Here is a 13,313-nt window from a genome sequence, read left to right as displayed (position 1 = left end):
TCACTGACAGTGGACCCACGCCATGCTGTCACGCCTGGTGAGCCCCGTGGGCGTATTTAGTTGCATTTTGCACCGTATTTGCATGTCTAAGCCAAGTTGTTGCACCGGTTCAATGTACTTCGCAAGTTTTAGCACTAAAGTGACTTTTCGCGTCAAGTTCGAGCACCGGTGGTGTAATTGACTCGCATCTTTAAGATGATTCGCGGGTGTCGTCTGCTAAACTGAATTCAAAATCTGTAAAAAGAAGAGGGAGAGAGAGAGAGAGTATTGGCGGGTGTTGTCTGCTAAACTGAATTCAAAATCTGTAAAACGAAGAGAGAGAGAGGGAGGGAGAGAGAGAGAGAGAGAGAGAGAGGGGCTTTTCAAACCGATGGGCTAGTGACACAATGTCGACTGACTTTGGGTGAATAACTTGTGGACCCCATGAACGAATATCTAGCAACAACGCATTATTCCTGTCATGTCTTGATCAATGATCAGTATACAAAGCACACAGAATCTTTACTTGCAAGCAAGGCTTTTCGTTGCTGACTTGATTATATGTATATAGAAATCTCCGGATTGTTCAAAAAGAAAAAAGAAACCTCCGGACATGGAATGAAGCTAAAATCTGCATGACAAGGCAAAAAGACTACGTCAGGGGGTTAACAGGCACACAAATATCCAGAAGAGGTAGAGGAATAATGATGGCAGTATCTAGCAGCTAACCACACTGCAAAGCAAAAGGAGTCCAGCAGATTCCCAAATACTTGTTAACGAGGCAAAAGCGATCCCACTTGCTTGCCTCCAAGATAACAGCTTTCGTGCCTCGCTCCTTCTCTCTCTTTCTATCTTTCTATCTATCTCTCTCCCATATGTCCCCATATGTATATATATGTGCTGCAACGCTTAGCTTAGAACATAGGCTTGTAAGTCCGACGACATAAGGTTGCGCATCAGAACAAAAGGCCCTTGGTTCTCTTCTCCCACGGTTCGGTTGTGCGCCATGGACGGTGGATTGAGACAATCGAGGTATCACCTCAAGGGAACCTGTTACAACTCTGTTTCTAGCATCGGCATTGCTGCTTTCTACAGATTTTTTTTCCCATATGTTTCAGAATTTCAGAAAAAATGGGGAGTCAGCCATTGCCCATTGCACCGTGGTAGGCTAGTATCTGCAGGATCAGTTGAAGCTGTTGCAAAGCTGATTCGCTATTTTGCAGGGTCCGGTTTTCTGGTGTAGGGCAGGAAGATCAGGGCAGCGGGCAGGCCATGGCAATGCCACCACAGCGACAGCGAGGCACGCCTTTTGGAAGAGGTATACCATCAAAATCTGCATTTTAGTTGGTCTGACCTCTGAATGTGATCATGAATAAATGAATGTGGAGTTAATATCTTCGGGGCAAATGAATGCAGGTGAAGAATACGATGCCGCGTACGCAGCAACGGTGGCGGCAGTGGCATATGCCATTGCTGCAATGGAGGAAGAGAAGTTACCACCTCAGCAGAAGCCTATCCCAGAGAAAACAGCATCTCGGCAGAAGCGTGTAACAGTTCATGAGCCCACAGCCGCCCCGCCGCCGAGATCACCACCCAGGAGAGGCGGAAGCATGAAAAGGCCGACTGAAGGAAGCAAAATCTCAAGATTGTTTAGTGGTAACAAAGAAATCGTTGAAGTTGGCGACGAAGATGAACAAGGAGGTAAGGGATGCGTGCATAAACAGCGTGGACAAAATCACCATATGGCAAATCAAGTATGGCAATGTGTTTTGTGTATTCTACTGCTAAATCGTGGTCAACTTTTCAGCGAATGTTTCGGTGAGGAGGCCGGTGAAACCGGCGCCAAAGAAGCCAGGAGGTCCAACTCCAGGCCAGAACGTGGTAGGGAAGGTGGTCGACTCCGTCCCGAACCTGAAGGACAATCCAAGTTTCACGAGGAAAACACCGGACAAGAAGAGGAGCAGAAACTTTGAGCAGGAGGAAGCAAATCAGAGGGCGAAACCCGGGGTTAACCCGACGACCTCGTTTCCAGGAGAGAGGAAACAGAGCTGGAGGCACGAGCAGGAGCCGGCGAATCAGAGGGCGCCACCGGCAGCCAGGCCTCCAGGAATGGTTTATTCCAGCGAGGCGGAGAGGATGGCGGCCGCGTGGGAGAAGGAGGAGCTGGCGAAGATCAAGGAGCGGTGAGTAGAAGACCTGTGGAAACCGATAATCTTCTGAATTTTAATCACCGTTACAGTGCCAAGTTTTAGCTAGCTAGCTAACACTCATATCCAGGTACAACGAGACGATGGAAACCATAGCCGAATGGGAGACTGAGAAGAAGGCCAAGGCCAGGCGCCAGAAGGAGCCCAAAGAGGTTCTCTGCTGCTGCTCGGAATTCCTCCTCCTAGCTCTGTTCTGCCATTATTCCCTTTTCATAGCTTTGGATCATGATCTTCTGGCTGTCATAATTGCAGGGCGATTCGGAGAGGAAGAGAGCAAAGGCGCTGGAGGAGTACAACGACGAGATGAAGCGGATCAGCAAGGTGGCCGCCGCGTCGAGGCTGTCGGCGGAGGACAAGAAAAGGAACGCCGAGGGCAAAGTCTGGGAGAAGGCGGCCAAAATCCGGTCGACGGGGAAGCTCCCTCGGTCCTGTGGCTGCTTCTGAAACCATGGACACACATAATATGGGCCAAGAATCTGGTTGTGTTGCTGCTTTACTGTGTATACTTGTTTATGTAACCCCTAAATGAAGTACATTGCGCCAACCAGTGCAAACTCCACGTGGTGGAATTTCGACAAGACTCATAGTGTGACGAAACAAGTATAACCAAGTAGCCCCTGGAGGAGGCAAGAGTTCATAAAAAGTGTATCCTGTGTGCAAATTAGATATACAGATTTTAATGAGCTAACCTTCGTTTGGCACGGCGCAATCTCCATCATTTGATCTTGAAACTTCGGGCCTGCATTCAAAGGTTAAAAGGAGTTAGGATGCAGAGGCCGGGGTAACCCCCTTTTTGAAAAAAAAAGTGAAATTTTGATTGATTTCTGTGCGAATAGCTGGAAACGTCTTGCCTGTTGAGGCCGACGGGTACGTGTTAATATAGGCGGGGCGCACCTCCCGTACAGCACATACAAAGTAGTTTGGATACAGGAGATATTCAGGGAGAAGATAGAACTTGGAGAGAAAGAAACAACTCATGTATATCTATCCTATATCTATCCTGACTACCTCCTGGTGCGGGTCAAGGATGACACGCCAATATACGCCAATGTATACCGTACCAATATAACAGCATGTTTGACACCCTCCCTTAATCACAACTTCATCAAGTTGAGATTATGCTTAAAGTTTTCAAAGCTCTTTTGTGGGCAGGGGCTTTGTGAATCCATCTGCAATTTGATCTTTGGAATGCACAAACCGGATATCAAGTTGTCTTTAAGCAACTCTTTCTCTGACAAAGTGAAAATCTATCTCTATATGCTTTGTTCTGGCATGGAACACAGGATTGGCAGAAAGATAAGTAGCACCAAGGTTATCACACCACAAGCATGGAGCTTGTTTGCCTTTTACACCAAGCTCTTTCAACATAGACTGAACCCATATGATTTCAGCTGTGGCATTTGCTAGTGCCTTGTATTCTGCCTCAGTGCTTGACCTAGAGATAGTAGCCTGCTTACGTGCACACCATGATATCAGATTAGGTCCAAAAAATACTGCAAAGCCTCCTGTGGAGCGCCTGTCATCCAGGCAGCCTGCCCAATCAGAGTCAGAGAAAGCACTGACAAGAGTAGAGGATGACTTGCTGAAATTCAGACCTATACTCAGAGTATGTTTAACATATCTAATGATACGCTTTACAGCTGTCAAATGAACAATAGTAGGTGCATGCAAAAATTGGCAAACTTTGTTGACAGCAAATGAAAGATCAGGCCTGGTAAGAGTTAAGTACTGAAGAGCCCCTACTAGACTTCTATATTTTGTACTATCTTCCTGACTCAAAGGTGTACCTTCCATAAGTGACAACTTTTCTGAGCTTGAATAATGGTGTGAGAGAAGGTTTACAACCTTGCAGTCCTGCCTTTTTAACCAGATCGGTTGCATACTTAGCTTGAGAAAGGTGAAGTCCATTCAAATGCTTCTTTACCTCAATTCCAAGAAAGTAGTGCAAGTCTCCAAGATCCTTTAACGCAAAGTCTGCACTCAAGTCCTTTAACAGTCCTTTAATTGCTTCATCAGATGAACTAGTTACAATTATATCATCAACATAGATGAGAACAAATATGCATGTATTGGATCTGTTATAGATGAACAATGACGTGTCTGACTTAGAGGGGATAAATCCAAGTGTTTGCATCTTGTGACAAAGACGTGAGTACCACGCCCTTGGAGCTTGCTTCAATCCATATAATGCTTTATCAAGTTTGCACACATAGGAGGGAGTTTTCTTACTTTCAAACCCAGGAGGTTGTTTCATATACACTTCCTCTTCCAGAACACCATGAAGAAACGCGTTCTGTACGTCAAGCTGCCTGAGACTTCATCCCCTGGAAACAGCAATGGACAAAACAAGATGAATGGTGGCTGCTTTTACCACAGGACTAAATGTATCCTCATAGTCTATACCATATCGTTGTTTGAAGCCTTTTGCAACTAGCCTAGCCTTATAGCGATCAATAGTTCCATCAGATCTCCTTTTGATCCGAAAAACCCACTTACAATCAATCAAGTTTTTACCTTGCTGTGGAGGAACCAAGTGCCAGGTCTTGTTTTTCTTTAATGCCATGTATTCTTCATTCATTGCCTTCTTCCACTTATCATCACGAAGTGCTGCATCAAGAGTCGCTGGCTCATCTGGTTCTCCTGTGGAACAGACCAAGCCATATTTGGTTACATGTTTATAATTTAAAGGCTGAATTAAACCTTGTTGGAGCCGTGTTCGTCGTGAAGGAGGAGCTACAGAGTCCGCAGCCACAGAGGATCCGGAGGGCTGCATGGATGGATCAGCAACAGATCTCGAGGGGGATCCTACCGTGGACCCAGTAGCAGGTGCAGTAGCAGCCTCAGTCAGCGCGGGGCTGGCCGGATCTTCTGTGGTCGCTGGCTGAGGCGCCTCGTCATGGGTGGGTGCAGAAGATCCCAAGGCGGGGACCCGCTCATCATTGCGCGGTCCGGTCGGTTGATCGGCACCGGTGGGGCCAGCTTCAGAGACCCGCGCGGATCCGCGCCGCTGATACGTGACGGGACGGGCGCCGTACCGCGTGCTGCCTGGAGGGACCCGCATGTCGGGGAGGGCCCACGTGTCGGTGGTGGAGACGCGCATATCTGGCGGGGCAGCGCGCACGCCTGCACCTGGCGTCCCTGCACCACCATATTCCGAGGAGGATCTGGTCAGCGGCTGCGCTGCCGATCCCGAGGCGGATCTGATCTGCTACTGCTGCGCTGTCGATCCCAAGTGGGATCTGTCCCCTGGTGCGTTGTCTCCTGCCACGGGACACATGAAATATGGCCCGGATTCTTCACCTTGTTGATTATTTGCTTCAAAATTTTCTCATGTTTCATCAACACAAAGCTCATGCATGACATTAGATGAGTTAGTCAACGAATGATCATCAATATTTAGTCCCCCTTTGTCAAAACTAGTGAGATGGTGGGGTAGGAGGAGAATTTCTTCTCGAAGTAGTGCACCGGCGTTTGGGTGGAGATCGGCAAATGGAAACTTGGTTTCATCAAAAACGACATCACGGGAGATGTACACTCGCCCGGTGGAAATATCTAAGCACTTGACACCTTTGTGCTGTGCGGTATAACCAAGAAATACGCACTGTTTTGATCGAAACATGAGCTTGCGGTTGTTGTAGGGACGAAGGTTAGGCCAACATGCACACCCAAATACACGAAGGGACTTATAGTCTGGTTTGGTGTGGAGAAGTCTTTCTATCGGAGTTTCATTATGAATAACATGACTAGGGAGCATGTTGATGATATGGACTGCGGTTAAAAACGCTTCATCCCAGAATTTTAGAGGCATGGATGCGCCGGCTAGAAGGGCAAGGCCAACCTCGACAATATGTCGATGCTTGCGTTCTGCTGACCCGTTTTGCTGGTGAGCATGAGGACATGACACTTGATGTGAGACACCAAGTGTTTGGAAGAAGGAGTTTAACTTTTCGTACTCCCCTCCCCAGTCTGACTGGACAGCGATGATTTTGCTGTCAAATTTTCGCTCAACAAGAGCTTGAAAGTTTTTGAACACTTGAAACACATCAGACCGTTTCTTTAAAAGATAGATCCAAGAAAATTTGCTAAAATCATCGATGAAGCTAACATAATAAGTGTGTCTGCCAACAGAAGTAGGGGCAGGACCCCAAACATCAGCAAAGATCAATTGTAGTGGTTTGGTAGAAACACTGCTAGAAATAGGGTAAGGCAACTGATGACTTTTAGCTTTCTGACATGAATCACAAATTGTCTCATTATGACGCTCACCAACAAACGGGAGATTATTTTTCCTAAGTAATTTTTCAACTAAAGAAAAAGATGCATGTCCTAAACGATCATGCCATCGTGTGGACGAGAGCTTGATAGCACCACAAGCATATTTATTTGGTCTTCAAAACTCCGGAATAAACGGATAGAGGCCACCAACGCATCTACCTCGATAGAGAACCGTCCTCGTTGCCTGATCCTTGATCAAAAAGAAGTAAGGGTGAAATTCAAGAAATACATGATTATCAAGGGCAATTCGATGGACAGAAAGAAGACTCTTGTTGGCACTAGGAACATGCAGAATTTTTCTAAGATGAATATTACGATGAGGGGTACGAAATATTGAGTGACCAAAGTGACGTATACTCATACCTTCTCCACTGGCAGTATGGATTTGATCCTTGCCGCGATATTTCTCCTTCATGGTTACTTTTTCGAGCTCATTGGTGATGTGGTTGGTAGCACCACTGTCAACATACCAGTTCGTGTCGACACCATATGAGCCATCAGCCGCCGCAGCGACCTTTTCTTCATCTTGGGAGTCGTAGTCGTCCTCCTCATACCTGTACCAGCAATCTTTTGTTGTATGCCCGACCTTGCCGCAGATCTGGCACTTAGGGGTGTCCGGACGGTTCCTGCCGCCGCCACCAGCACCGCGTCCGCGACGTCCTCGGCCACCAGATTGGGGTGGCGCAGCGCCACGGTTGCTGCCGCCGGACCTGCCCTTGTTGCGAGAGGAGCCACGGGAGCGAGAGCCGCCGCCCCGCCCGCGAGTGGCCGCGTTCGCGGATGATTTGAAGCCGCCGCCACCGGCCCCCTGGAAGTGAGCCATGCGCTGATCGAAATTGTATAACATGGCAAAGATTTCATCAAGGGTTACCCCGGTCACGCGAGCGTCGAGGGCAGACACCAGAGGCTGATAGTCGGCGTCGAGCCCATGGATGATGTAGGAGGCGAGTTCGTCGTCGGGGATCGCCTTGCCTGCGGCGGCTAGCTCATCGGCATAGCCGCGCATGGCGGCGAAGTAGGAGGCAACGGAGAGACTCCCCTTCTGCGCGTTGATGAGGGACGTTCGTATGTTGTTGATGCGGCTGGTAGACTGAGACGAGAACATCCCAGCGAGCGTCGTCCAGAGCGCGCCCGCGGTGGTGACCGTGGTCACCGTGAGCAGCACCTCACGCGTCAGGTTGTTCAGCAGGTATCCCAAAACCTGTTGATCCTCCCGGACCCAGATTGGGTGGAGAGGGTTGGGCGTTGACGAAACCTCCTTGCCGTCCTTGGTGGTGACGAGGAATTTCGCCGGCTCCGGCTGGGTGCCGTCGACGTAGTCGTAGACACCGGCGCCGCGCAGCTGAGGGATGACTTTGCGCCATAGCACATAATTTGTGCGGGTTAGCTTCTCGGTAACTTGGCCATTGAGGCTGGTTTGGGATGCGCCGGAGGTGGAAGACATGGCTAGGGCTAGATGGAGTTTGCAGGGAGCTTTGATGGGAAAAGGATAGCCCTGACTACCATGTGCGAATAGCTGGAAACGTCTTGCCTGTTGAGGCCGACGGGTACGTGTTAATATTGGCGGGGCGCACCTCCCGTACAGCGCATACAAGTAGTTGGATACAGGAGATACTTCAGGAGAAGATAGAACTTGGAGAGAAAGAAAAACAACTCATGTATATCTATCCTATATTCTATCCTGACTACCTCCTGGTGCGCGGGTCAAGGATGACACGCCAATATACGCCAATGTATACCGTACCAATATAACAGCATGTTTGACAACATTAGCAAAACTAGGCCTTTATTATTTGATCTCCAATAGACCAAGAAAGGAAGCCTATCTGAATCTTTCCTTAATCTTTAGTTAGAAGCAGAGTTTTCTGTTGGAACACTCTACTCCCTCCGTCCGATAAAGAGTGTATGTTTGGCTTTAAAATTTGTCCACAAAAAAGTGTACTTCTATCTTCCCAACGCACTTTAAGGTAGAAAAAAAAACTTCTCTCTCATCACACGGTAATCAAGACAAATAACAATCTACACATGGTCTTCTTAATTTCTACATGCACTTAGCTCATTGGGGACTGATTAATTAAAGAGGAGAGAGATGGTGGCTTGCATTTTTCCAATGCATTTTTTACTTGACTTCATAATTTGTCCTAAAGTCTCTAGATGTTCACTCTTCACCGGATGGAGAGAGTACCTGCAATAGCTTCAGCTGGTGGCATCCTTGTTGGGATGTGTCATTCGAAGTTGCCAACTAAAAATCATGCATATGTCATGTTGGGATGCATATCCCTTGGTTCACAGAATACATTCACTCGATCCAGTTTCAGTACCACACATGCAGAGAATATTTCTGCTTAATCTGATGTAACAGTATACTTGTCAAAAGCAAAGCATCATATAGTCCCAGGTGTAATGTAGAGTTGTATTGCAAACTCAAGTAGCTGATATCAGGCTCTATCTACAAAAGTGAGATCTTATCCACAAACAGATGTAAACAATTGCACATGAAAAAACACCACAATGATACTGAGCCTAAGAAAGACATGTAATCTTACATATAACAAACTTATAAGGTAGTAAACCGGGGCACATGGCGAATAATTTTTCGTCAGTGCAGGAGGGTAGCATATCACCCCTGCATCAACAAAATAAAATGACAGGGTTCACCGACTAGCATATTTACACAAGGTAGTTCAGCATCTAGAGCATAGGAACGGTCATAGAGGCACTGATAGCAGAAGATGACACTACACCGAAGGTTCTTGGGCTAGAAGCTCTGAGTAGCATGGCACATAGTACCGATACCCCTCAAGGCCGTCTCGTATCTCGTTAAGTTCCCCGGTGCTGATATTGTAAGAGATAAGCTTCATTGTCTTATGGTCAGAGAGGACAACAAGCTCTCTCTCCAACTCGAGAGCGAGAATCCGATAATCGCAGTTCCAAAACCAGTCAGAGACACCACCGATGCCTCCATTGTCATAGCAAACCAAGTCTTTCCTTCCAAATGCATCTGCCATGTTAAGATGGCACTTCAGGGTCCAATGCCATAAATGATGAGCATAATCCTCCAAAGTCCAAACTACAATGGAATGACCACTCCTATCTGGCAATGCAGCCATCAGTAAAACTACTCACGGGTGCATAGTCAAATGGCAAGTCAATGGTGTAATGATAGGGCAGTATGCCATCGCTCAATGTCTCCAAACCTTCAAACACCAAAACTTGTTGTCCCCTAATCTCCAGGCACAACATTCCATTAAGAAATAAGTGAGGCTTCCCCCATGAAAAAGTTATCTCAGAATCCCATTCATCATCCACAAGCCACGTGGAACCGGCAGATGAATACATCTCAAGTTTGCCCGCCAAACTGAAGAAATGAATGCGATTAAAGTTGAAGACATAGAAGTGTGGTGACCATGAAGGATCAAAGGCCAAAATAGTTGTACGACGGTAGCTATCAGTCCCAACAAAAGTATCAGGAAGTATTCTCCACTCTCGTGTTGCTGGGTTGCACACAACAAAGCGGCAAATGCCTGGAGAAGTATAGCTGCTCTTGTACTTGCAGAGGACTAGACCATTGCAGCAGTCAAGAAACTCTAAATGCTCATAGTGTGGTACGTCAGCAAGAATTCCATCGATTTCTCCATCATCTCGGGAAAGGCTTACAAGCGGGATAGCAGACTTATTGCGGGCTTGGTACAGAAGTCCAGTGGTTACTTTTTTGGGCAGCCTCTTGCGGTAGTCTGGATCGGAGGAGAAGGCAGACCAGGCCTTATAGGCACATTTGCAGCGGCAAAAGTCCTTGTATGTCAAGCGGGAGAGGATATCGACCACTAGATCATCAGTTAACTTAGCAGCGTTAACTTCCTTGCGAAGGTCCATGTCTTCGTGTCAGCCTACTGACACGAAATGAAAATTTGGCACTTATCAGAAATGAATGATAAAAAATAAGGCAAAAGGAAATAGTTGATATGGAACTTCATCCCATTCGAACTGACAATTTCATTTTATTTCACTAGTAACAAATCAACTTATTAACCCAGCACTTTCTATCACTCGTATTCCTTGAATTTCATGCATCTCATGTCATTCCTACTCTTAGCTAGATTTTGCAACAAAAAGGATGCCGCGGACCTACTTTTACCTAGACAAATCAAGGGAACAAATTGTTTCTGGTGTTTAATAAGTAGAATGAAAATCCATCTGATGATTTACTAATGGGTTACTGAGATATGTACTCATAAGACATTTAATCGAGGGATGCTGAAATTAACTTTTACAAAGAAATAGGATGGCATACTGCATGCGTCAATCCATTGGTAGCATTGCATTCTATCTACTCCCTCTGTAAACTAATATAAGAGCATTTAGATCACTACTTTAGTATTCTAAACGTTCTTATATTAGTTTACGGAGGGAGTAGTATACATACTAAATCAAGCACAGTGGTAGTCCTAACCATAGCACACCCTACTTCCAGCAAAGGGAAAGCGAAAAAATGGTGGCTCCCAGCACACGGAAATTAAGCAGGACGAGAAAGCATGGAACTCACCAGAAATCAGACCTGCAGGCAGGGCCGTGGCGACAGGTCAGGAGGCGGCGGCTACTTGGCGGTAGAGGTTTAGCGTGGATGAGGAACTGAGCTCAGATCTGGAAGGAAAAATGGCAAGGCCAATTGAGCACAACCATGCGTATGGTAGTAGAAAAATGATGGGGGCCGAAGGGTGGAGGTGCAGGACGGGGTTCTCACAGTGCAGCTTGTTTCTGGTCGCGGCGAAGGAGAGGCCGCCGCCAGTGAAGGGCCAGAGCACGGGACCAGAGAGAGGTCAGAGGGTTTTTTTTAGCTTGAAGGTTTCTTCAGGGAGGTCAGAGGTGTGCGCGCCAGGGTCTACAAGTGGCTGTTGGGCTTCGAGGAGCAGTGTTTTCAGATTTCAACTCCAAACTTTTCTCAACTTTCAAGTGCGCAAAGATTTAACTTACAAAATTAGATGGAATATTTTAATTCCTATTATTAAAGAGGATTCGCCGTCGTGATGGTTCGATTACCATTCTACCCCTCAATCACACACATAGTCCGTTCCAGAACATCTGATATAATCACACACTAAAAAAACAGCATTATTCTAAGCGAACGAAAAAGCTGAAAAAAAGCACTTAAGCATCAAAATAGTGCTTGAGGGACCTCCCCTCCCCCCGCATCGTGTCGCTCACACGAGCGACTGGGGGAGGGGGCAAACCCTAGCCATTGGCCTCAGCCCCCCTTCCTCGTCGTCGCCGGGGAGCGCTGAGGGGCAAAGCCTGCCAGCGGGGGGGGGGGGGGGGGGGGGGGGGGGGTTCATCCTTTCGCCCGGCGGTGGCTGACGCAGGCCGATGACGCCGGGCGTGGCGGCGCGGAGCCTCAAATGGGTTGCCGCACATCCACATACCTCAAATGTGTAGTCTCAAATCCATGCAATCCATGCATATCGATCATACGATAATTTTTTCGAATTCAACAGTTTAGAACAAAGCAAAGCAAATCATAGTGCAACAATCCATACATGCCAAAATGAAATAAATGTCCGAGCGTGATGGATGCCTCGCTAGCCGGCCGGATCATTGGTCGAACACCGTCCATGCCCCTGCTCTGAGGCCATCCTTGCCTCCTGCTCTGCATGCATAAGGGATGCATGCTCCGCCTACATCCTTACCGCAGCCACCCTCGCCGCCTCGTACTCCCTAAGCTCGTTGATCTCCTTCTTCTTCTCCGCAAGTCACTTCTTTGCATGCTCATCCAAGAGGGTTTCGTCTGCCAACATGACCTTCGCATCCTCCGCTTCCCGTGCGAGTTGCAACCTCTCCTTCTCAAGCGCAATCTCTCCAAATGTCTTGGCCTTCTCGAGCTCCCATTTGATCTCCGCCTCTTACTTCTCTAACTCGATCTTCTCCCTCTCAATTTTCAGCTTCTTATCCGCCCTCTTCCGGTCTCAATCCATCCTCTACTTTTGCGCATCCAACCTGAGCTTGTACCTCTCCTCTTTCTTATTCTCCCTCACCAAAAAAATGCTCATCCATGTATGAGGACACTTTTATAGTCGCGGCGTCACGGGAGGCCCTTCCCTTCTCCCACTTGTTTCCCATGACTTGTTGGCTATCCTTTGGCACGGTGGCTCTTCCATTCTTGAAGACAATATCGTCCTCTTCATCGTCCAACGTCCAATTGATTGGTGGTAGCTTGAGCCATCATTCCTCTTCTTGTCGGCCTTGAGATCGGCCACAAGTTGTGTCCACTTTGGCACTCCATTCAATATGATCCAACAATGGCTAAAAGCAAATGGCTTCTTCCCTGTTTCGTGATACAAAGTAGCTGCCACTGCCATCTAGCAAACAACATTGTTAGAAGGTTAAAGCGAATCAAGTGAATCGCAAATCAAGTCTTATCTTTATTGATGGAAGCGGATCCTTATATACAACAGGAGCAGACGCGATACATATGTCGGTTCCGGAGGCGACGCTCCAGGAATAACCGCTGCAACGGTTCCCACGAGATGGGATTACATGTGTCTGACAAGTGGGGATTATCCCTTAATTAATCTAGGATTAAGTATTCTTAACACTCCCCCTAATCACCGCTTGACTGCATAAGGATCCATCATCTTGATTAAGTTCTCCTCCAAAAACCATGTGGAAAAAATGTGAGGAGTATAGTGCTTGATATGTTGCTAAAACTCCTTCAAACCCAGTGGAAAAAATAAGGAGAAAATGATGCAACATATAATGGTTATTGTCTCTTTTAACTCAATATGAGAAAACCCATAGAATTTAGAGAACAATAAATATGTCGTATGTGCTTTTGTAAAAACCCCGGTGGGGAAAACTGAA

General features: G+C 47.1%; 1 protein-coding gene and 1 pseudogene across 1 annotated transcript; one reads left to right on the top strand and one right to left on the bottom strand.

Annotated features, from left to right (window-relative positions):
- Positions 1-874: 874 nt before the first annotated feature.
- On the top strand, positions 875-2,887 carry LOC125550727 (remorin-like). Its single transcript, XM_048713827.1, has 6 exons — positions 875-1,011; positions 1,203-1,297; positions 1,396-1,680; positions 1,787-2,162; positions 2,257-2,338; positions 2,439-2,887. The coding sequence occupies exons 1-6, from the start codon at positions 986-988 to the stop codon at positions 2,628-2,630; spliced, it is 1,056 nt and encodes a 351-aa protein (XP_048569784.1). The 5' UTR covers positions 875-985; the 3' UTR covers positions 2,631-2,887.
- A 5,788-nt stretch (positions 2,888-8,675) lies between these two features.
- On the bottom strand, positions 8,676-11,337 carry LOC125550660 (annotated as a pseudogene).
- Positions 11,338-13,313: the final 1,976 nt, after the last annotated feature.

This window comes from Triticum urartu, chromosome 1 (genome assembly GCF_003073215.2).
Source record: "Triticum urartu cultivar G1812 chromosome 1, Tu2.1, whole genome shotgun sequence".
NCBI classification, from domain to species: domain Eukaryota; kingdom Viridiplantae; phylum Streptophyta; class Magnoliopsida; order Poales; family Poaceae; genus Triticum; species Triticum urartu.
The sequence above is the reverse complement of the archived record's forward strand: the minus strand, read 5'-3'. Positions and strand labels throughout refer to the sequence as shown.

Excerpts from the sequence above, each read along its gene's own strand:
- LOC125550727 (XM_048713827.1), top strand. The coding sequence starts at position 986 with ATGGACGGTGGATTGAGACAATCGAG. Across the intron at positions 1,012-1,202 it reads GGTGGATTGAGACAATCGAG|GGTCCGGTTTTCTGGTGTAG; the intron begins GTATCACCTCAA and ends GCTATTTTGCAG. Across the intron at positions 1,681-1,786 it reads CGACGAAGATGAACAAGGAG|CGAATGTTTCGGTGAGGAGG; the intron begins GTAAGGGATGCG and ends TCAACTTTTCAG.